Source organism: Micromys minutus (genome assembly GCF_963924665.1).
Source record: "Micromys minutus genome assembly, chromosome: 7".
In the NCBI taxonomy this organism is placed as follows: domain Eukaryota; kingdom Metazoa; phylum Chordata; class Mammalia; order Rodentia; family Muridae; genus Micromys; species Micromys minutus.
The window spans coordinates 37,133,025-37,157,980 of NC_137976.1; the positions used below are offsets into that span (position 1 = coordinate 37,133,025).

The 24,956-nt window shown below is 43.1% G+C and overlaps 1 protein-coding gene and 1 pseudogene across 2 annotated transcripts; both read left to right on the top strand.

The window, feature by feature from the left end:
- Positions 1-1,220: 1,220 nt before the first annotated feature.
- On the top strand, positions 1,221-18,084 carry LOC308422811 (cell cycle control protein 50C; the record flags this gene model as incomplete). The annotated part of the gene is made up of 7 exons (XM_080919480.1): positions 1,221-1,412; positions 4,726-4,836; positions 7,599-7,700; positions 8,564-8,651; positions 9,069-9,209; positions 14,480-14,689; positions 17,900-18,084. 7 exons carry the CDS (start codon positions 1,221-1,223, stop codon positions 18,082-18,084), a joined length of 1,029 nt encoding a protein of 342 aa, XP_080775606.1.
- Positions 18,085-18,623: 539 nt separating this feature from the next.
- LOC308422812 (small ribosomal subunit protein uS15-like) lies at positions 18,624-19,079 on the top strand (annotated as a pseudogene). The gene has a single exon. The product of its transcript is annotated as a small ribosomal subunit protein uS15-like (transcript).
- Positions 19,080-24,956: the final 5,877 nt, after the last annotated feature.

Sequence of the window (24,956 nt, forward strand, 5' to 3'; positions counted from 1 at the left end):
GGCTTTTGCTTTGCTTGTTTTGCAAGTATAAAGGGTGATTGTGAATTAGATACCTCCAACTGTATGTATTTGCTTTCTCTAGATACTCTTTAAATCAGGTACATTTGTCATTGCCTTCTTTACACACACACATACACACATACAGAGAGAGAGAGAGAGACAGACAGACAGACAGACAGACAGACAGACAGACACTATGGTTTCTCTTCCTACTTTATAAAATTCATAGGCTGCACCCTCTGGCATTTTTAAATGAATAATTATAAATTGCTTACAGCCAAGACAGAAAACCCTCAAAGCAGAGCTAATGCTGTACTTTGAGGCTGAATATCTGATAATACTTCACTATCCTCTAATGTGTAGATGTAAGAGAGACTTTTTATTTCAAGATTTTTATTTTATGTGTATGAATATTTTGCTTAGATAAATGTCTGTGTACCATGTGCATGTACTGCCCAAGGAGGCCAGAAGAGGGCATCGGATTCCCTGGGACTGGATTTACAGACAGTTGTGAGCCACCCTATGGGTGTTGGGAATTGAACGTGGGTCCTCAGGAAAAGCAGTCTTAAACACTAAGCCATCTCTCTCCAGCGGTAAAACGAGATGTTGCAATCTACCTGTTCTGCCTGGGTCTCTCTTATGTTTGAAAAAAAGTAAGAAAGCTGTTGAAGTTAATTCAGTACATACACATATATTCTCCAAATCCGTTTGTTTTTCTTTCTGTATCACAAATGGAAACGCTAGCTATAAATTCAGTGTGTTTCCAGAATTTAGTTCATATTCCTGTTAGACTGGAGCCATATGTGGGGCAAAGTGGATAGCCCTGATTTCAATTGTAATAATTGCCAAAGATTTACACAAGGTTCTAAAGATAAATTTGGGAATGTTTTGCCTTGACATACTCAACAAATCTCTGAATCCAAGCCATAACAACTGCTTCCGAGCGTGAGTGGATGTTGGTTTTTATAGACTTGAGAAGACCGTTTATAGGCATGGCGCTTTAGCACGGCAGGCTTTCTGAGCCTAAGGAAAACACACCCAGCAGCGCTTGGAGAGTGCTGTGCTCACTGTACCTAGCAGGTCTGCTTAGAGAACAAGAAAGCAAAATCGAATTCACAACCTCATGTAATTTTTCATGCACCATTAGCGTTGTGTGCTATTACTGTAAGTAAGAATGTTCTAAATGTCCCAAAAGTATGTGAGTTACCCACAGGACCAAAATGGAGATGATACCCCAGTATGACCTGTCCAGACTGCCAGAAAATACAGCACTGAAGCAGCAAACGTTGCCCACCCACCAGCTAGATTTCTCTGCCTCCGTGGTCCTCTCTATCTTTTTCACCACAGGAGGATTCTGCCTCTCTATGGGCATCATCCTTCTATTGTCTGCAAAGAGCACCAAGGAAATTGAGGTTTGTCCTGTGTTATGGTTTTAATTTCCAAAGGTTTCAGTTTGGGACTTTAAATGGGAGCAATGACTTTAAGGACATAGCCAGCCCCTCATCGGGAAACTAGATGACTGGCTCCACCCAACTGTGGGCCGGCAGGAATACAGAGGAGGAGAACACATAGTGATGACTTCATTCATTCGTTCACACTGTCACGTCGGCCATCTCTGGCCACATTAATGTAGGAGAGCCTGGCCAAGTCGGGTGACCTTAAAGAAGTAAGCAAGCAGCAAACAGGTGAAAGAAGAGGCAAGTTCAAAAGACTGCCAGACCCCAGTAATCCTATTATGTTACAGGACACAGATCCCAAAATCAGAGCACAGAGCCAGAAATAAAGATCTAGGGTTCTTAAAAGCATGTGCATTTTTAAATGTTATTCTTCTGAAATTAACATGGTTGTAGTAGTTTACTGGGCACAGTGATTTTTTTCAGTATACACACACAGTCATATATATACATATATATATATATATGTGCAAACCAGGGGAATTATGATTTTCCTCTCCTTGCCATTTCTTTGTGACTATATTCTAGCTCCTCTCATACATGTTCATGAAGTATGTAGGAAATGACTGTGAGCCGCAGACACAATGCTGTGCTGTGCAGCACGATTGTTCTTTCTGTGTTTAGTTTCCATGGTCCAGCTACATCCCTGGGACTTCCACTGAACTTCCTGGCCTCCGGCCAATGTTTGTTATATAAGCGAGACCATGCGGTATCCGTTGTCCTAATATTCTCCGTATCCATTCATCTTGCTGCAAATGACAAGATTTTGTCTTTATGACCAAATAATGTTCCATTGTAGATCCCTTATATCATTTTATCTATCTGTCAGTGAACAGTGAGATTGATGCCAGAATAGCAAAAAAATGTGGGTATCTCTCTGATGTGCTAATCTCATTTTCTTCAGCTGTGTACTGGGCGAGATGGCCAGATCCTATGATAGACCCACCTTTTGAAGAATCCCTACACTGCTTTCCATAGTGGCTATGCTGATTAACTTCCCCACAATGGTATATAAAACTCGCATGTCCATCCAACTCTAGTGGCCCAAACCCTTAATCCTGGAACTTGGGAGGCAGGGGCAGTTGGTATTCTGTGAGCTCAAGGCCAGCAGCTTGTTCTACATGGCCAGTTCCATCCTAATCCATGAACCTTGCCTATGCTGAAAGGGATGAGGAATATCAAAGCAATGTGCCTGCAAGCAAGGTTGCTTTTCACTTACAAAACAGCTCGGTTTATTTGCTTCTCCATCAGTTTTGGGTTTTTTTTTTTTTTTTTTTTTTTTTTTTTGTCATATCTTTCTTCCCCTGGAAGGAAGACTTGGCACGTGTGGGGAGGGGTAGTCTTCACTAAGAAGCAGTCACTGCTGAATTATGTTACCTTGTGCATGAGGCAATGACCCCATCCATCACTGGCTGTTGACTAAGGCTGGTCTTCAGATGCTATTAACTAAATACTTTTATCCCATGACATGAGAGGGTGTTTTCCAGTAAGCCTGTTTGATGGTTTGCTTTATGTGTTTCAGACAGGGTCTCTAATACCTTATTGGGGAACCAGCAGCATCCAGAGAGTAAATCTCCATTTGCACAGAGAAGCTTTCTTGTTGCTGGTGGGTTTTTTCTTTTTTTAATCTCACCAAGTGATAAAATAAACTGAACACCCCAAGCCAGGATGACCAACCCCTTGCCTGGTAGGAAAGATTTCAAAGTTGGCCTTCCTTTTTCTCATTTAGCCCTGGAGAGCAGAAAATTACTCTCTTTACAAGTCACATTAAGTACAAATGACACCTGCCTCTCAAATTCTATAAATTTCTATGATTTCAGTCTTTGTTGAGTTTTTTATCTATAAATTTATAAGTTCAGCTGAACACTGAATTGCATTCACAGTATATGAGGGATATGCATTTCTCACCTATGATGTTAGAGGCAGAAAGCAACAGAGATACCAATCTAATCAGAACGTGTTCAGTCATGAAACGTTTCTTCTAGGTCTATGTTTCCATAACTCAACATGGACTCTGAGATAAGTGTGATGTCACCTGTAGACAAAGTGTCTCATGAAATATGCTGGTGATTACAAGTAGACTGGAGGTCAAATATAACACTCCAGTCAAAAGCGGATTTTGGCCACGCTGGATCCTGTGTCCCCTTACTGCAGTTCAGTGTGCTGTGCGTGTGACTCTTGACTGGCACACTGTCCTGTTCCTTAATGCTCTTTATAAATTATAGTTCTACATCCAGAAACGGCATAAATAATTACCAAAGGAATCATTCAAGCCATGTCATGTATATAAGAATGGTGACTTAAAGCCCTTTAGCACTTTAGTGAATTTACACTTCAACTTCAACTCCTTCAGGGGCTTTTCAAGATTCAATATTTCTTCTCTTCCCCTGCTAGTTTTCTCTTCAAAAACAAAAAATCCTTCATCCTATTGGCACCGTACCAAAGAGAGTACCATGCTCTTGCTCCTGTGAGCTTCCATGGTCCCCGAATCCTCTCTACTCTTCCTCATAGGCAGGGAAGAAGAGCCTGCTACCCACAGGATTGGGACCCGAGCAGCCCCTGGGCCCTTTTCTCTGAGCCTCCCCTCCCAACCTTGCGACTGCATCCTCCCAGAAAGGACAGCTGGCTGCTTTGCCAGAGCACACAGGAATCACCCACGAGGGAGGGACGTGTGACTCTTTTTAAAAGAATTCATCATACAGTTTTTCAGAGAACTTAGTTTTCAAAAAGCAGACCACAATACCTTCTCCATCTGAGAACCATTCCACATACATCAAGAATATAGTTTGGAAATATTTGCAATCATGCTTGATCACTCTTAGTAACTCTTTTCAGAGGACATGTAAAATAATAATAGGAATATTTTCCACGCAATAAAATGGGAAAATAAAGAACGAGTTGCCTTGTGAAGGTGATTAGACTCGGGCTATGGGCACAGCTCTCACGAACCTTTGACTAATACCTTCCTAGTAGCCTCTCCTATGACTAAGAGGTCAGCAGCGTCGTCCCAGCAGATCACAAAAGCATGCAACAGACCCATGGAGTTCCGGGCCAGTGGAAAAAAGGCCTTCAGGCAACCAAATGGGAGACTGAGAGAAGGCTGCCTCCCAAGGATCCCTGAAAAGCTCACCTTCACAGAACACATGTCACAGCCTCCATCTCAAGAAAAAAAAAAATAGACAATTCTGGGGAGGCTTGGGCATTAAATTTTAAGATGTGGACTCGTATAACCTTTAAGTGAACCGTTTTTTTGGTTTTCGCTGCCTTGCAGATAAATTATACAAACATATGTGCAAATTGCGCTCAGCTGCGGGAAGACAGTTCTAATTTTGACAAAGAATGCAACTGTTCTCTTCCCTTTTACCTTCCGGAGAAAATGGAGGTGAGTTCCAGCAGCTTCTGCTTCCTCTCCATGGTAGGTTTGGGCTCCCCATCAATCCTTTCCAAAACCTGAAAAATCCAAGAAATGAGGTAGAAAAGGTGAGTCTCAAACCCTCGGCATGCCCCTGTTGTTCTTGCTTCCCCCCCCCCCAAACTTGAAGGTTCTTAACCTTCCAACCTAACTTGATCCACTCAGGTTCTGTCATGAGTATCTTGGTGGGCAGGGCGATAGAACTTGTTCCGTGTAACACCTCGTGTTAAGTGAAAACGTTACTGGTCTGAGAAGCTACGTGACTTGGGTGAGGTCACACACTGTTAGTGTCACTCACCAGGCAGTTGGATTCACCAGCCCCAAAGGGGATCTCAGCCTGGCTCTCTGGCGGTGGGAGGCTTGCCAAGAAATAAAGGGGGATCCCTTGCTGTTGGGGTGATTAAACTCCCGTGTGAATACTGGTCCTGGGGAGATTCAGTGAAGAAAGTTCCTGGAACTCCTCGGAAGAAGAGCTGTCCACTCTGTCCTTTAAGAAAGATGGGGCGAGGGGAAAAGGAAGTCGTTTTTCAGGAGATGATAAGGACTTGGGCTTGGGACCAGTTTTAAGTAGCCCTGAGGTATCTGGGGGGGGAGGGACTGAGGAAGAGGTGAGGAGATTCAGAATGCAGAGCACAGCATACGCCTTTGAAATATCTTTGGGAAACAGAATAAAATACATTTCTCATTTGAGTCAACTGCTAGGTAAGACCTCGGAGACTTTAAAAAAAATCCCTTCTCAGCTCTTACTGCTGGGATCGTGTGCTTTGAAGCCACTCTGCGCAGATCCAATGGGATTCATGAGTCAGGGGCTGATCACAACAGAGCTACTAAGGTAGGCTCTCCCCAGGAGAGGAAAGTCCCGTGAGATACTGCACTTGTCATAAGCCTTCCTGACTGCCTGCTGAACAATCTTACGAAATGCTGAGCCTACGACCTTCCTGGCTCTAGTCCTTACTTAGCTCCTCCTACCCTTGCATCTCTCCTAACTTCTGAATTCCTCTTTCCTTCTTGAAGGCTCAGAATAGTTAAATTTTTGAAGGAAGAAAAAAAAATCCCGAAGATAAAACCTAGTATCAATTCCCATCTGTCTGTGGGGAAAGCACAAAATTTAGAGCTAAGCTACTGATGTACTTTACCAGAGCCCGAGCGCAGGGGAGCTTCCAAGTGCCTAGCGCGCACACTTATCCGCACATGCTCAGTGACTCCAGTTTCTTACATCACCTAGACTTTCTTTGAAAGGGCAGGACAGGGCTTGGGGTGCTTTCTTAAATGCCATACACAAAACGTTTCCTAATGTTCATTTGTCCTCCCCGAAGGAAGGGATTAAAGCAGCTTCTGAAATGGAAGCTAGAACTCACCACCAGACCCCTGCCTGAAGCTTTGGCGCGGTACAAAGATAAGCACGGGCCCATCTGACAAACCCAGTTAGCCCAGCCAGCCAGCACCTCCTTCTGATCACTCCTTGACAACTATCCCACAAACTCAGAACCACACCCCATACAATCCTCCTAGTGAGGTTGTTCAACTAAAACCAACTCACTATTGAAATACTCAACACGCCAGTTCCTCGCCCCATCCACCCCAAAATAAACCCTAGAATGCTATTTACCCGATTGCTCCTAGACCACCATCTAGTACAATGAGACTAGATGCCTCACAGGTTTTAACACATCACCACAGACAAGTGGTCCCTATCCCACAGCGGTGGCTGCCACAGGTACACCATATCCCACTATGGCATAGTATACCTATGTAGCAGGACAATACCGTCTCCAGCACCGTCTTACTACACAGCCTGTTCTTCACGGACACGGTCATTAGCCTTTGACTGCTGTCCCACTAAGAGCGCTAGTAAATACTGGATGAGCAGAGAGACGCTCCCTCTTTCACTGCACTCTCACTGGGAAAACCACCAGGATGTTGTCGACCTTTCAATTCTCAAATCACATTGGCGACACAAGTCTCCAGCTTCCTAATGCTGCGACCCTTTAATACAGTTCTCCGGCTCTGGTGACCTCCCAACCATAAAATTACTTCCCTCGCTACTTCACAACTGTAATTTTGCAACTGTTACGAATCATAACATAAACATCAGAGTTTCCTGATGGTCTTAGGAGACCCCTGTGAAAGAATTGACCCTTGAAAGGGTAGGTAAGCCGCAGGTTGAGAACCACCTCTGTACCTGGAGTTCCCACACCAAAGGAGCTCCTGGGACAGCTTATCCCAGAGCTGTTCCAACTGTTTTACATTGACCAGGAACCCCAAAAAGACACGGGTTTCATCAATGAAAAATATCTAGATATTGAAATTTTGTGAATAACATTTTTTAAACTTCAGAACATGCTATGCAAAGCATTTTTCCTTGTGCTGCCAAAAAGAGACGATATTTGTAAACCAGAAGGTGACGTACTGAAAGCACACAGCCTAACGCTGGGCATGGCGGGCCCGCCTTTAATCCCCGCACTCCAGGCATACAGGCAGGCAGATCTCTGTAAATCCAGCCAGCCAGGTCCCAGGTCAGCTAGAGGCTACACAGAGACCTGTCTCATTTTGTTTTGTTTGGTTTGGTTTTTTTTTTTTTAGGTTGTAGTTTCTACTTCCTAAAAAGAAGTGTTCCATTCCCATCAGTGTTTTCTATACGGTTGTCTGTTTTGCGGGGGATAGAGGGTTGATAATATTTACTAACATTCCAGTTAATTCATAGCGTTTGCTTCTTTTCTTCTTCTGTGCAGGGTGATGTTTATATGTACTACAAATTGTATGGTTTCTATCAGAATCTCTATCGCTATATTTTATCAAGAAGCAACATCCAATTGGCGGGCAAGGATATTTGGGTAAGGCCCCTTCCTTTCTGTGTACCGTTATCTTGTTTTAAGCCGAGCGGTTATTTCCATCCAAAAGACAGGTGTGGGGTGGGCCTCGGCATCTAGGGTTTTAAAGACAGAAATGTTTGTTTCATTCTTACTTTAGGTGGAGGGACTGAGCATTTTAGGTAAATATTACCAGGAGAGAGAGAACTGTCCCCCTTTAAATCGGGTAGTGTGGGTGCTAGGCAACCAAGTAATTATCCTCTCATGAGTTTTGAGAGACCTTGATCTCTACTTGGTTCACTTGCTAACCATGTTTGTCTGTCCTTTCTATAACTGAAGCCCTTGATTCATTCTACTTGAGAATTGCCTTAAAAGACCTTCGGTTTGACTGGATATCTTTGTGGACCTACAATTATGATTTTTTTATTGTCAGCAGACTATATATGGTAGTGTCTCTTCTCCTGGTAGTCTATGGAAGTGACAGGCTAAACATGTATAGCAAGCACTTCCCTGTGATGTCATCTAGCTACAGAACCTGACCCAAAGAATCCTCTGAATATGGTACAAGTTAAGGAAGGTTTCAAAAACTGTTTCCATAGAGACCTAACAGGATACTCAGCATAGCAAGGTAAAAAAATCTCTCCTGCAAATAGTTTTGACATGTTCTGTATTGTTAACAAGGAAACAACAGATCTAGACACCCACAAGCACACATATCTCCAAAGAATGGACATTTTCTGGTCTAAGTGAGCCAGAGGCCCTGAGGAACACAGAGCAAGAGCGGTCCACCCACTAACCAGAGCTGGCGCACCTTGCCGGTGGCCTCTCTTTTTAATAGTCTGAGTTTGCCAAAAATGCTTCTCATGGATACATCATCTTGCATACAGGATACTACGAACTGTTCTCCATTCCAAATGTCCCACAATGACACTCCCATCATTCCCTGCGGTGCGATTGCCAACAGCATATTCAACGGTAGGCGACTCTTCTCTACCTCTTTCACAACTGTAATCCCCTCCACATCCGGGGTGACCCCCGGGCAGTTTAGTGGCTGATTTGATTTGCTTGTTTAGTGCCAAATATTTTATCCAGGAAAAGCCAGGACATTGATGGCTGGCGTTACATTTGTAAATAACTTCTCCCTCACCAGCAATCTGAAGGAACAGTTGGGGAACATGAGTTAAATGCAGCCAACGAATAATTTTCCATAATTGGTCCAGTGTTGGTAAAGGAAAAAATGATCTCACGAACCAGCATCTATGGCACATAGGTGTGTTGAGTATCTGAGGAAAAACACCTCTAATTTGTTTTACATCTGCATCTGGGTCTGCATTTTGAAAGGTGGCAAAATGACTACCTAACATTTCCACTATAATTTTAAATCTATTTCAGATACCATAACTCTTTCATACAACCTGGACTCGTCTACACAGATAGAAGTCCCTATGCTAAAGAGTGGGCTTACGTGGTGGACAGACAAGTATGTCAAATTTCGGAATCCAAGAACCAGTAACATCACTAGTACATTTGCAGGTACCATCCAGAAAGATACCCCTATCTATCTCTGTGTGTGTGTGTGTGTGTGTGTGTGTGTGTGTGTGTGTGTATGTGTGTGTGTGTGCTCACGCGCGTGCGCATGCACACACACACACACACACACACACACACACACACACACACGTTTTTAATGAGACAGAGTATCTCTGCATAGCTGTTCTGAACTCATTGTGTAGACCAGGCTACCCCAGAACTCACAGGGTTCTGCCTACCTCTGACTCCACAGTGCTGAGATGAAAGGTGCGTGCCATCATGCCCAGTTCCCTGAGGCTTCTTTTATTTGTTTGTTTGTTTCAAGACAAGGTTTCTCTGTGTAGCTTTGGCTGTCCTAGAACTCACTGTGTAGAGCAAGCTGGCCTCAAACTCAGAGATCTGTCTGCCTCTGACTTCAGAGTCCTTGGATTAAAGGCAAATACACCATGCCTGTCTTCAACTGGATACACTTTTTAGAATGGCTTCTTTATTTAAAATTCTCATTTACTGACTAATAAATTGATATAGTATTGATGGGCCTATAAAATAACTTTGCTCAGGTCTACTTTTAAAATTTAAATCTTCTTTGTATAATGCTGGTTTTTCAAAAATTTAAATATATAAATGCACATTAATCATGTGTTAAAATATTCCCTTTGTGATTATCAAAATATTTGATGATAGTACATGAAATAATTGTTGAATAGCCATTCACTTGCTAAATTAATGTCTTGGCCATAAGTGTTATGACCTTAATGTTTTTAATTATTTCAAAATTTGGTCTGCAACTTTAAAAGATGAATTCTGTAGGTAATAATCTGAAATTGCCTTTCAGTGAGTCTTTTCTTTCGATTCTGAGTAAATACGATCTCCACGCCCACAGCCCGTCTTGTAAAATGGAGGAAGATGTCAGTTATCAGTCATTGCAATGAAGCACATTAGCATTTTAATCCAAGGATTTTCATGGGCACTTTTTACCTCGTAGGTGGTTTTTCTATTTTTGAATTTCTCATTAAGTTTAGATGCCAGTGCATAAATCCTGGACTTTCTCAATATCACTTTATTTCTGGCATAGAAAGTTTTTAATCAAAAAAAAAATAGTCTTTATAGAAACCAAAATAGTCGAAGGCATAATTATAAGATTTTAAAACTGAGTCTTATTTTTGAACTATTATTATGCAACATGTTCAATTATTCCTTTGCTGCCACATGAGTAGGCTTTAATGTTTCCTCGTTGGGAAGTTTAGTTTTCAATAAGTATTGTTCAAAGTCTTCACAGGGTATCATTTCTGACATTACCTCTTTTGCATGCTTTAAGAAAAGATTTTCAATTATCTTACACACGATGCAAGTTAAAGGGCTCATTAGAAAAGAAAAAGCCCAGGATCTTTGTGCAACACATGAGTTGTTGATGTGCAGAAGCATTCATTAAGGTTTCAGGCCTTCTGAAAATTCTGTTTAATGAATAATATTCATGCTGAAGTATGTAATGTCTTGTGGCATTAATGTGATTTATGTGTGCACCATACCTGTTTAAGGACATTTCCTCTCTGTTGCTTTCCGATTTACCAAGGGAATTAGCTTCACCAAACCTTCACATGTTCTGTTATTACACAAGCAAACCATTTAAACTTGATCGCTGAAGTTCTTAACTTTATAATAACACCCACAATAAATGCCAGATCGTTATCTTCGTGATTGACTTTCTAAGAGTTTTGCTTTGATTCTATAAGAAATTAAACCCCGGGGTTTATTACTGCTTGTCTGAAGACATTCACATAAAACTGGCTCGTCTAACAGTTCACAGTTCATTCTGTGCTAATGAAGGAAACACATTGAGACCATTTCTTTGGCTATGAAAAACATTTTAAGTTAAAACTCGGGAACTAGGAAGAGAGCTCAGTTGGCAATGTGCCTGCTGCTCAGGCCTCAGGACTGCGGTTCCCAACCCATCTACCCACATAAAAGCTGAGTGTGGCACTACCGACTTGTGACCATAGTTCTGGGGACAGGGAACCGGAGGAAACAGATAGATCCCTGGAGCCCCTAGCCAGACAGTTTAGCCAGTTGGTATACTCTAGGTTTAAGAAAGATCCTGCCTCAAAAGATAAGGTGGAAGACAACCAGAGTTGATTATGAGTCTACACATGCTCATATGCATAAACATGCTTGTGCACATATGCAAAGGTACAACACACACACACACACACACACACACACACACACACACACACACACACAGTGAAACAGGAGGACCACAAACTTCAAGCTATTCTGAGATGTATAGTGAGACTTTGATTCAAAAGCTATGTAAACAAAAGATAAGTAAAAATAAAAGTGAATCCATTCATTTCTTATTTCCTGGGAACCGGGTCTCATAGCCTCACTCTGGCTGGCCTTGGACTCGGAGATCCTCCTATCTATCCCTGACTGCTGAGCACTAGGACTAAAGGAGTAAGGAGTGTGCCACCGCACACCCAGCCCCACAGGATGCCAGTGAAGGCATGCCCCAGGAGGATATATAAACGGACCTTCTGTGGGAGTTAGAATCATTGTCTGGACACAGTCTTCACTCACAGACTTTTCATAAGTTCAGATGTTCTTCCCCTTTACATCTTCTGTTTCCACAGCAGCACTGTCGCTGCCATGTGGGATGATGTCAACCAAACCATGTCATTCCCCTCAACCTGAAGAAAATGCACTTATTCACATAGACCAGCTGTTGCCTCTTCACTGTTGAAAGGATTTATTGGCCAGATAATACCTAGTGATGTGTTTAGAGCATATAGGCTCAAAGTGGCTGTTGAGGGTGCCAACACTTCAACAGGACTGCGCAGGATCTGTGTCCTACACAGGCAGCATGAACACAGAACCGGACCTACAATTGCCTAAACGCCAACCCCTCTGAGTGACAGTCTGCCGGCTTCACACATCTAACAGGCAAAGTCAGAAACTACACAGTGGCTGGCTGGAATGCTGAGCAGCTGGCTGGGGTCACAGGGATACCTTACACCATGTTTAGACTAAGAGGTCTCTGATTATCTTTCCAACACAATCACGACTTCATGAAGTCACCCCATTCACTGCACACGAACATCTCATCACCTCCTGGGCAAGCCCATGTCCAGAGGCTGAAAGAATGAAGTCATGTGCATATAGACGGCTTGGAATAAATTCTAGATTGCATGTGCTCATGCACACCAGCCATCATCCGGGGCTTTCCTGTGCTGACTAGCGCTTCTAGTCTCTGCATCTAACTTCAATCGTTAGTTTTTCAAGGAACATTGTTTTGTTTTACCACTTCAGGCCTGTAATACAGTCTCTGGCTTTTTCTTATCTCTTGCTGTTCTCTGTTTCTGACTCAGCAAGCCATCACATTATACTCTGCGCAGCTGTCTGTAACTTTCTTCAAGGATCTTAGGCAGTTTCTTTTATCACCCCTGAATTTTGATATATAGTAAACAGTCAAAAATGCCATTGGATGAATGGATGGATGGATGAATGGATGGATGAATGGATAGATGGATAGAAAAATGGGTGGATGGATGATGGGTGGATGATGGATGGAAGATAGATAGATAGATAGACAGACAGACAGACAGACAGACAGACAGATAGATTGATAGATGATAGATAGATGATGGATAAATGATAGATGGATGATAGATAAAAAAAAACAAAGAGATAGATGAATGGATAGATGATGGGTGTATTTAAAAAATGACCCAAATTAACTTGGAAAATAAGAAAACTGAGTTGCAAACCAGACTATGCTTCTGACACCATCCAGTGGTGTCAGAAGTGGTGGGATTAGGTGATAGAGAGGCCTTGGAACCAACATTTTGCTCTTTTTGTTTTTTAAATGTTTATTTTATCTATCTGTCACTCTCTTGAGACACACGTAAAGAGGGCATCAGAACCTGCATATCTAACAATGCTGCATCTAGCACAGTTATCCCTGGCATACATTGTCTTGGGTCATGGGTACAAGTCAAACTAGAAAGCAGCAGGGACCTATAATGTGAGACCCAAACACATATTGTTTAACTTGAGTCAGTGACTGGTGTCTTGGGAAAGGCCAAAACAGGCGGGTTCTAAGATGTTTGCAGAGGAGGATTCTCTAACACAGAATTATTTCCAGAGGAAATATGTGTGGCTAAAGGCATACTCTAGCAGATGAATCTACTCCACCACACCTAATGTAGCTTTTATAACCACCTTTTATTAAAACACCCTTTATAAAAGGCTATAAAATGAGCTTATAAAAATTAAAAGCTCTTGTCTGGGGGTTTCTATGAGAAGCAAACAGTCCCAGTTGAGAAAGAGTGGTGTTTCAGTTTTGAGATTTTAGTTGTTGTCTTTGAGACAAGGTATCACTACGTAGTCCTGGCAGACTGAGAACTTACTGAGTCACCTGTCTCCATTTCCCAAGGCCTGGGATTTAAAGCTTGTGACACCACACCAGTCCAAGAGGCCTCTTCTTTATTTTTGTGTCTCCTGTAGGTAGAGGAACTAGCCTTATAGTAACAAAAAAAAAGTTCCTCTCACAATTTGATACTTTTGGTTAACTATCTGAAATCCAGCATGGATTCTATCAACGTTAGCAGACTAAAAGCCTCTTCAGTCCCTCCATCAACATTAATTGAATACCTGGTGTGTTCCAGACACGGAGAGAATAAATACTAGTGGACGGATGAGAGCACTTCTGTTCTCGAGGGTGCTCATGGGGACAACCATGCTCCCTGTAGAAAACAGACTTGTAAGAGTTGGAGCAAAACCACAGGAATCACAACTAGGCCTGTGATTCCAGTGCTGGTCTCTCCCTCTCCCCTTCCTCTCCCCCTCCTCCTCCTACTCTCCCCCTCTCTCTCCATTTATTTATCTTAGGGTGAGTGTAGGTGTGTATACAGGGCAGGGAATGAGTGTACTACATGCACATGGGAGAGATCAGAAGCTGGTTCTCTTCTCCCACTCTGTTGTGGGTTTCAGGGATTGAACTCAGGTCTGTAGTCTTGACCTCTCATGCTGACCACTGAGCTAACCCTACAGACCCTGATATCATCTCTCATTAGCCCTACAAAATTATCTTATACTCTTCCTTAGAATGCTAAAAACCAATATAATTAATGATTGCATGTTAAACTTGTATGCACACTCATTTTTTAAGTCAAATTTCAATCTCTCTTCCACTGGGAATGTAGTTCTTTCTCGTAAGGAAAAGTGAAGGGCGAACTGACTTCTCTCTGCTGTTCCTCATTCCCCGCCCACCACAGGAAGTGCAAAGCCTCAGCACTGGGCCAAACCTATCTATGAACTGGATCTAGATGACCCAGGAAACAATGGCTTTGTCAATGAGGACTTTATTGTATGGATGAGGACGGCTGCCTTTCCCACTTTCAAAAAACTGTACCGCCGACTCAACCGCGTGCACTCTTTTGCTGAAGGCTTACCTGCTGGAAACTACAGTTTGAGCATTTCCTACAGTATCCTCCTGTGCCACACCCCCCGCCCCCCCCTGAGAGAAGGAAAAATCTGGGTACTGGTTGTAGAATTCCTTTTTCTGTATGTCCTCCAGGCAGATATGTGGAGCACTGAAAATCAATGTGTTTTATAGGAAGGCATACAGGAGGAAAGCTGAGCCTTCCATTCATGGGGGTTCAGGGAGCACTCGACCTTGGAACTGAAAGGTCAGGGTAAAACATGCAAATTTTGATGACATTTTATTTTGGAACCCTTCCAAGAAAAAGAGACTGGAAGAAGTGATGGCTGTGTGGATTTACATACTGGTTTTAAAAGGAGTTATCAATCATGGGAGGACACCTGAGGATTGGTATAACCTAATTTGTTTGTGCAGATTCTTAAGGTAAAAGTATTTCTGCCTTCCTTCCTTCTTTCTTTGTTCCTTCCTTCCTTCCTTTTTTTGTTACACAGTCTCACTAGGTAGCCCTGGCTATCCTAGAACTCCCTCGGTAGACCAGGCTGACCCTAAACTCTTGCCTCTGTCTCCAGTGCTGATATTAAAGATGTTTATCCTCTCACCTGACTTAAAGTATGTCTTCACATGTCTGAGGGTATTTTTCATCTCCCTCTACATTTTCAAGAGTGACTTTCAAGTACCTTCAGCTAAAACAGTGTTCTGAAGTGGCATATGCAGGGGTCCCCTGCTTCTTCCACAATCATATATCATACATAAATGTCTGAATTTTATCCCTAACATGTCTTTTTTTTTAAAGAAGTAACAGACAGTAACACTGTCCAGTATGGATAAATAGAAGGATATCTTGTCCCCAAGAAAGACCACTTAATGGTAGGGTCTAGACATCTAAAGCATTGGGGTAAGGCAGGGCCAAATAGAGTGGGGTGAGATGGGAGAGTCAAGGAAGTAGGGGGAGGGGGCACTAAGAGTACGTTTAGAAAGTAGACTGGACCAGCAGAAACTGACAGACAACAAAACTTTTAGATGAAAGTGGTAGAGCAAGGGAAACCCGACTCCCCCACCTACCACCCCAGGAAGTGTGAGGCTTCTGTACTTGGCCGAACCTACCTATGAACTAGATGCGCACAAGCCAGCAAACAATGGCTTGGTCAATGAAGACTTCACTGTGGGGATACAGACAGCTTGATTCATCCCTGCCAGGAATACTGTGAGCTGTGTGCTGCAGATGTGTATCCTCTCTTAGGTTCAGAGCCAGCCAGTGGGAGTTGATGTCTTAGTAACAGACATATGGGCCAAGTTAGAAGACATATGTTCGAATAACAGACTGTGATTCTTTTCCCTCCAAATTTAAAAATACAAATGTGACTCTTGATTCCAAAAAAAACAAAGAAGATTTAACTATCGAGTGTAAGTCTTGTCTTTAAGAAATTATAAATTTATACATAATGTATACTAACCGTGGTCTCCAGAGCTCATTTCCCTGAAGCAGGTAGATTTCTTAGGCAGGCTCCCACCCAGCTTTGAAACAGCCACCCAATTGAGCACCCATACCTCTGGTAGCATGCCAAGGTTACAGGCTGGGATTCTTCTGGAGGAATACCCACAGACCAGAGCTGCTCCACACTAAACTGTCCACTTCTGCGGTCTCTCTAGCTCCCGGAGAGGCTGAATGTGAAACTCTTCTTTATTTTTTCCCAGGACTGAGCAAATGTTCTTTCCCTGAGCTCTGTTCCTAGTCCTTGGATGGAAAACGCAATATGAAAGGTCTTCGTTCTCCTGGATTTCTCCTCCCAGATTTCCCCTTTCTCCTGGAACAGGTGTGTTGAACTGTCCAGTAGAAGGGTAGGGGCACTCCTCTCTGATTGACATCCCTGTATTATCAACCTTTGTTTCCTATTGCTTTAAAACAGAGATAATGTTGCCTGGGTTGTGTCTCTCTCAGGTTCAATCTTCTGATCCCACAGACCTTGTGTCTATTGAAAGAGTAAAACATAGAAGAGACAGCCGAGGAAAAAAAGGCACAGACAACAATGCTGCCCTCACCCTTTACTGTGATGAGTTTGGGATGGGAGTGAGAAAAGGAAGCCGTGTCCTAAAAGGGAGACAGTGTTTCTATTTTCTCCAGACATGGCTCTCCTTCCTGACTTTGCTAATAGCCACACTTGAACGCTGACCTCTAGATTGTTCATGCACAACTTCAGTGCTAAGTGTCAGCACTTTGCTTTCCCTACCCATGTATGGCCTGGCTAAAGAAGTAAGCCTAGAGTGCAGCATCCGTCCTACAGAAGGGAAAAAGGGTGGTCTGTTGGTGAGGCTAGGGCTGGACCTTTCAAATGAACTGGGAGAGAAACAGGCAGAAGCTGAGGCAAGGCGGCACCCAAGGACCAAATGATAAGGAAGAATTACAGGAGAGAGAGAGAGAGAGAGAGAGAGAGAGAGAGAGAGAGAGAGAGAGAGAGAGATAGAATAACATGTTTCCTTATGCCTTTAAATAGATCCTTGCCAAGAGATTGGAGCCCTTTTAAGGGCTTTTCTGGGAAATGCCTCCGTGTTGCTATGAGAAGTCTTTGTTTGTTTATTAGTTTCATTTACAAAAGGCACCAGATGTTTAAAACCCTCAGGCCACAAGCATCTTGAAGATGATATCATTAAAATGCTACATAGCAAAGCCACTTCAAACACTTTCTCACAGGCAACAGGGACACTGACTTTTCAAAACCCTGACAAATGCACCACTTTTAGATTTAGAGTTCTCACTAAAAACCGTTTCTCTGTTCATCCTGATGCTTTGTTTATTGTTCTTACTCATCTGAAAGAATTTGTTCTGTTGAAGGGATTAAAGGCTAGCCAGTTAAGGAACTTGGCCCTTTCTGAGTCTCCTGTTTCATGAAAAAAAAAAAAAAAAAAAAAAAAAAAAAACCCAGGTTTGCTGCGAACACCGTCCATATCCTTTGTGCGACCTTGGACTCATCAAAGAGAGTTAGATTATCTGTTAAGTAGCTAGATATTGGCAAATCATTCAGATCAAAGTGTGTGGACATCTCCTTTGTACACTATAGCTATGTTGAGGGAAGCCTTGTATCGACTAATTTTATTCTAGCCAGATAGAGTTTTGGTTAACTGTGTGGAAACACATAAAACAATAATCACCTGGAATTTTTTGTCTATGAAAAAGTATCAACTTTATATAACTTAACCCAGTGTGTTTGCACACAGATGATAAATACCGAGCCAGGTCCTTAACAGATCTTCTTAGATTTTCCAGTGACCATGTTCCAAGGAGAGAAGTCTGTCGTTCTTTCCACCCTCACATGGATCGGGGGAGGAGGCCTTTTCCTGGGACTTGCTTACACTGTGACAGGGGCGTTGACGCTGTTGGCCTCCTTTGTCATCCTGGCAATCCACTTGATAAAGAGAAGGATTAAAAAGATTTCCCTGTAGAGGTGGAGTCCAGAGCTAAAGGGAAGAGCAGAAGGCAGCAGCAGGTGACGTAATAGAAGCAAAGATATCTAGCAAAGCCTGGGATGTTTCTGAGCCATCTGTCTCAAGGAGAAAGCCTGGATTGATGGAGTCCAGTATAATCCTAACTACATGGATAAAAAATGAGGTGCCCACAGTGGGGTGAAGAGGAGGAAGAGCAAAAATATATGTACAGTAAAATGTTCTTGGAATAAAGATAATACATATGTTTGAGCTCTAGACCAAGTGTTAAGAGAATTTGTTTGAAGTCCTTGTACCTCAGAGTTGGTGAGTTCCCTAGGGGTCTGCCCTAAAAGCAAGAGCAAGCGAGCCAAACCTAAGTCCTTTTAGCAATCCAGTCAGTCCCAATCTCCTGGCTGGATGAAGTTATAGATTTCCAAAACCAGCTGTTGAATTAAGCAACAGAACTGAGTGACAACCAAGTTTTTCTGTAGATCAAGCAATGCTTAGCCATGTCCTGAGTATCCAATATAAAATGCACCAAAAAGCAAGTTTCTTTAATGATACCCAAAATAGAAGCAGCAGGAGTGAGACCCCCAGCATTGTGGGTCACATGCCTGTCCCAGTTGGCACTGCCTTACCACCGTAGTGTCCCCACATGGATAAAGTGAAGAAACAGATTCACAAACTGGCCAAGAAGGCCTGACTCTCTCCCCAATAGGTGATCCTGAGGAGCTCTCACGGTGTCGCACAGGTCCATTTTGTGACTGGTGATAAAACCTTGAGAATCCTTACGTCCAAAGGCCCTGCCCCATCTCCCTGAAGATCTCTACCATTTGATTAAGAAAGCAGTTGCTGTCCGAAAGCATCTTGCGAACAGAGACGATAAGGATGCTAAACTGCGCCTGACTCTGACAGAGAGCAGAAGTCAGCAGTTGGTTACTACAGGACCAAAGCAGGTGCTCCCACCTAAGTGGAAATATGAGATGTCCACTGCCTCTGCTCTAGCGGCATAAGTTCCCTAGTGTACACAATAAAATAGGTTTGAGTTTAAAAAGGCAGTAGGAATGACTGATTCTTACACCTGTGTTGAGCCTGAAGACGGAGCAATCCTAGGACTGGTACTAAAATGACACTATCTGGAATAGAAACGATGGCTGGCTGCAAACCCACTGTCAGTCCAGGATGGCCTTGAACTCATAACCCTCCTGCTTCAGTATCCCTTGTGCTAAGATTATAAGCATGTGTGGACCAGCTACATCAGGTATTCACCCCCTTGCTGTGACAGAACACCTGACAAGAAGCCATTTAGAAAACAGTCCTGATGGTGCACCATCTTTAATCCCAGCACTTAGGATGCAGAGCCAAGTGGATCACCGTGAGTTCGAGGTCAGCCTGTTAGTTCTAGGGCAGCCATACTTATAAAGAAGACAAAAGAAGACAAAGAAGCATCTTTGAAGGGAGAGGGGTCTTATTTTTGGATTTTTTTGGGGGGGTATTTGTTTATAGGTCCATCATGGTTGGGAAGGCATGACTGTGGGAGCAGGCAGCAGCGGGCCACATCACATCTGTCAGGAGTCAGAAACCGGAGAGAACAATGAATTCTGGTACTCAGCTGACGTTGCCATTGTGCAATCTGGGACTGCAGCCCATGGCATGGCACTTTCCATGTTTATTTGGGGTCTCCCTCCTCAATTTAAAGTAGATAATCCCTCACAGCTGTGCCCAGAGCGTTGTCTCTTAAGCAGTTCTAAGTGCTGTGACCTGAACTGTTGGTATTAACCATCACGCTAGGTTAACATACATTTTTTTTACTACCTGAATTCTACCCATAAATATAAAAGATGTGAAAGAAGAAAGTGTGTTAAGCACAGAGCGAATGGCAGCTTGTGCAGTGGCAGGAGAAAAGTCAACGCACCCACGTTTTGCAAGGCTGTAGTCAGCAGTAGTTTCCAGCGCTTGTGTGACCTGTCCAGAAGACAGCAAAAGAAGTATGTGACTTAAGTCACACCTACTTACTTCTGATCTTGTGTTCCTGGTCCTTTGGCCCACAACCCTCCTTTACAGTGCTAATTAGCAAAAGCAAATACAACTGCTGTATCTCTGTTTCTTTATTATTGCTACACACACACACACACACACACACACACACACACACGTATGCACAAATATATAAATACAACCTGCCATGTCCATTTCTGTTTGCGTGCACGTTGGGCTGAGCACGTTGTAATAGATAACCAATTAGGGGGTCATCTCTGGGAGAAGCTAATTCACCCTCTCTCAATAGTCAGTAGTTGCCTGTGGTGGTATTTTCTACACTCCTCATTAGTATTAAATTAACATCCATAGCCCTCCACTGATGTTCACATTCACCTCATGGTTGACCGAGATCCCCCCAGTCTAGGTTTTTCTCAGTTCCCTTGCACTACAGACTAAGGGAATATTCCCCCAGAACAGCACCAGTCTTCAAAATCCTTTCACATAACCCAGGAACACTTAAACTAGAAAACCCGCTGACTTGGACGAGCCGTCATTCTCCCAGCCAGTGTTCCAGCCATCCCAGTGAGAGCAGCCTGCGGAAGGTTGGGGCTCTCATCTACTGTGTGACTTGGTGCTGGCTTTATTAATACAATATTTATAAAAGGAAACATCTCCCAACCGCTGCTGCTGTTTTTGCTTTGCAATATGTCCCAGCAATCCCATCGCGCCATGGCCTGTGGTTAGCAGCATTTTTTTTGGTTTCTATAACTGGTTGTACCACAGAACACATCCTTGCTGGCTTCTCTACAGAAAAGCCCATTACCAGTCCTCGGAGCCAAAGGAGCTACTCAAAGGTTCAACCCAGAGTCTTTCTCACCAGGATCGGCTCAGAATCCCATTGCTAATTCTGCTTTTGTTTGACAAATAGAAAGTGGTCCTTGGAAGGCCAAGTATGGCTGGATATACCTGTAATCCTAGTCTTAGGGAGGCTGAGGCAAGAGGTTGGGCAATATGAGGCCAGCCTAGACTATGCAGGTACCTTGTCTCAAAAATAAATGTTTGTAAAGTTTCTCCGAAGTCTTTATTAAGCAGATTTCCTAAGAACTATGGTTTTTGCTTTCCTTCCTAGTTAACCGGTCAATACTTCACTGTGTCTGCATTTTGGGGTGAGGTCTTTAAAAAAAAATCCTCATTCTCCTTTCTCCCATAAAAAAATGATTATGTGGTAAAATGGCTGGGAAAAAAGTGAAATAATAAGGTTTGGATTACAGTGACTCACACAGAGTGGGAGCCTTCATTCAGGAGAAGGGAACTTGGCTGCACAGAGTCAAGTGGTCCAATACCGCCATTCCGTCCTGCAGTCTCCACGGGATGATGCAGAACCACTCTGTCAAACACAGGACACCTTCAAGTTTTGCAGAATGAAATATTGCCTAGCAATGGCTCTCCCTTCTTTGAGTCAGGAGCCCAGGACTTGCTTCCAGAGGTAGGCACTGACTGTCTTTTCATTCTCACCACAGCTGGAAGGGGGAAACTGACATCGTCATTCCTATGGTGAAAAGGACAGTGTGGACCACAAGGCCAGCAGCAGTAAGGACAGGCGAGCAAGGGTAGGCCTGGAATTTCTCAAGCCTTTCACTGCAGGCTGGTGCTGGAAAGTTGCCCTTGATCAGTTTGTTTTATTTATAAACATTTTCGGTTCTTACTCATATAAACATTTTCGGTTCAACTCATAGTTGGCATCTGTGTATTAGGCCGTGGAAAATGTATTTTCCATTCTAAGGCCAGCAATTCTCTTAAGCCTCCAAATGGTTTTTAGAGGTTTTGGAAATGGGTGCTATCCAAAGACACAAAGAAGGCCAAGATTGAAGTGGATGAGCAGGGCCTTTGTATGTAGAGGATGAGCAACTGGACTTTCATGTTTCTTTTGATGGTGGTGGTGGTGGTGATGGTGGTGGTGGTGGTGGTGGTGGTGGTGGTGGTGATTATGGTGGTGGTGGTAGTGGTGGTGGTGATGATGATGATGATGATCAACACTGAAGGGGACAAAGGGAGAAGTTAAACAAAGAAAGCCGAGAAGGCCCCGGCTCTTTCCATGGTGTAGTTGGAAGTGCCTTATCCCAACGGCAGTGGTTGGTCCCATGGCGGCTGCAGATGGAGTTGCTGTTTGAGGGACTGTTTTCTCACCCTCTTCCCTCCTGCCAGAGCTTACCTCGAAGTACATAGACACAGAAATGCTTGAGATATACTTTACCCAGCAGTGTCTGTGAAGTCTGTTGGATTCATTCAGGAAGCATCTTTCTCTAAATCAGAAGAACAAAGGGAAAGATGAGCAGGAGGAGGAAGAGAAGAGGAAGAAACACACCAAGAACTCTTGTAGAGACTGGGAGATGGCTCAGTGGGGAAGAGTATATATCCCCAGCACCTGTATAAAAAGACAGGCATGGTGGGCTGTGTCTGTAACCCCGGGGTTGTGTGGAGAGGGAAACAGAAAGATCCTGGGAGTTGGCTGGCCAGCATAAGAGAAATGCGCTTCCGATTCAGAGAGAGACCCTGTCCAAAAACTGAGGTGGTGAGAAATAGAGGGAAACAGTGCATGCACTAGCACATGCGCACACACACACACATGTGCACGCATGTAGGAACATCATCTTTTAAAGTCCCCTGCTTCCTACACATGAATGTCACTGTATGACGATGCTGTGTCTGGAGCTGCTCCAGCCATCTTACAAGCAAGAAGTATGCAATGAGCATCACTGTTTTCATACTGAAGAGGAACAGAAATGGGAAACGATGGGCTCCTCACAACATGGTGGAGACCACTGACACAACCCTAGAACCTGCCTCTGCAGAGCTGACATAATCCCCGCACGTCAGGTACTTTTAGCTGGCTGTTCTGTTAACCTGAAACCAAAAACCCCCTAACAGACACCATATAACTACTTCATTTTACTCTATTAAGTATATTTCACTAAGTAGGCCAGGAAATCAATCCACTAATTATTGCAGAAAAATTAAAACATGGTTATTTATAATCTAGCTAATAATCTTTTTTTTTTACAGTCCTTCGGTTTCTAACGTATGCATGTCATCCTCAGTGTTCTTCATGTGTAGATGATGAACACTATGACCCAGGAAATGATTGTGTACTGCAGAATGTGACATCACTAAGCTAAGTCTAATGGTAGTCCTCAAGCACTAACCTTACACTGTGGCCAACACCCGTTCCTAACAGAAGGCAGAGACTGATGTGAGTTGAGAGGCTGGTGCCCTGAAACCCAGGGAACACACTGTACTTATGGTCTCCCACCTTGGTGATGATGCTGGTTTACACGTTGGGAAGGGTCTCAGGATGGTTCTGAGCGAAGCCATCAGTCACCTGTGTCTAGTCACAGAGATGTTCTACGATGTGTGAAATTCTCAAAAGGGGGAAGCTAGAGCTGAAGGCAGAGGAGGGGTAGTGACAGTGCCACTCTAATTCTGATTGTAGTGGAGGCTTGATCTACACATGTGCATTTATGCAGCAAAAGGTCAATTTCGCTACAAGGTAGTTTTTAGAAATAAAAAGTGACATTATTCCATTAAAAATAGCTCCTAGTCAATGGTCAGCATCTATTAGTCCGAACTGATTTCATTTTCCCTCCAATTCCTGTGAAGAAAGGAAGCTGCCTTACACTATTCCCAAACTCAGGGAAGCAGCAGGTAGATAAGGGAAGGAAAACACAGGGATCTGGCTGCTGCTTCTCAGAGCGAACAGTGCAGGACCTTACCAAGAACTACGAGAAAGGCCAGTTTCATAAATCAATTATCGTTTCTGCTCTGCTAAGGCCGTTCTCAGTATCTTTATAGCCCATGAATCAAAGCCACAATATATGATCATTTCTATGCATGTAGAAAGAGATTTGAACAAATATCTGTTACTTTCTTGAGAAAAGGCCTCACAAGAAAATTAGGCACGGAAGGACACTATTTTCATTTTATAAAAGCCATACACGGAAAATGTACAGACAACATGACCTAGTTACGTTTGCTGTGATTAAATACCATGACCAACTTATAGAAATAAAAATTTTCAATTAAATGTGGCAATTTATAGAAAGAATGGTTTATTTGGGGCTTATGGTTCAGAAGGATAATAGTTCATCACTTACGGTTCATGGCAGGGGCCAAGGCAGCAGGCAGGCAGGTATGGAAATGGATCAGCAGTTGAGAGCTCACATCTCTATCCACAGACGGAGCAGTGAGCACACTGAAAAGGACACAGATCTTTTGAATCTTCAAAGCCTACCCTGAGTCACACTTGCCACAGCAAGGCCATACCTCCTCACCTTTCCCAAACCGTTTCATCAACGGGATCCTATATGCAGAAAAGCATAAAGATTTCACATGCCTGTGCACACACAGCAAAGCTACAAGATACAACATGCACCCCCCCCCCAAAAAAAAACAGCTGTGGTCTTTAAACTTTAGCAATAACTATTGCAAAAAGAAAATTACAAAAATTGCAGTTCACAGTATCACAAATAGGAGGAGAAAACAAGGAAATAAAGTAAAAAGAACTTTTGCACTGAAACTGTAGGAGACTGGACAGACAGCAAATGGAAACATCTCATTGTTCAGTGAAAGGCTTAATGCTTATTGAAAAGTCTGTAACTTTCAAGGTGATCTGCTGATCCTGACAGTACCAGTGACACTTTGTGCAGACAGAGGAACATCTAGCCTAGATTTGTATAGGATCTCAAAGAGTCTTAAATAGCCAATACAATCGGGAATTTGAGAAGAAAAAAAAAGTCACACAAAACACAAAGGTCTCACATTCCTGATTTCAGATAACCAAAAACAACAACAACAAAAACAAAAAAACAACAACAACAAAAACCCAACCAAACAAAAAGCAAACAAACAAAACC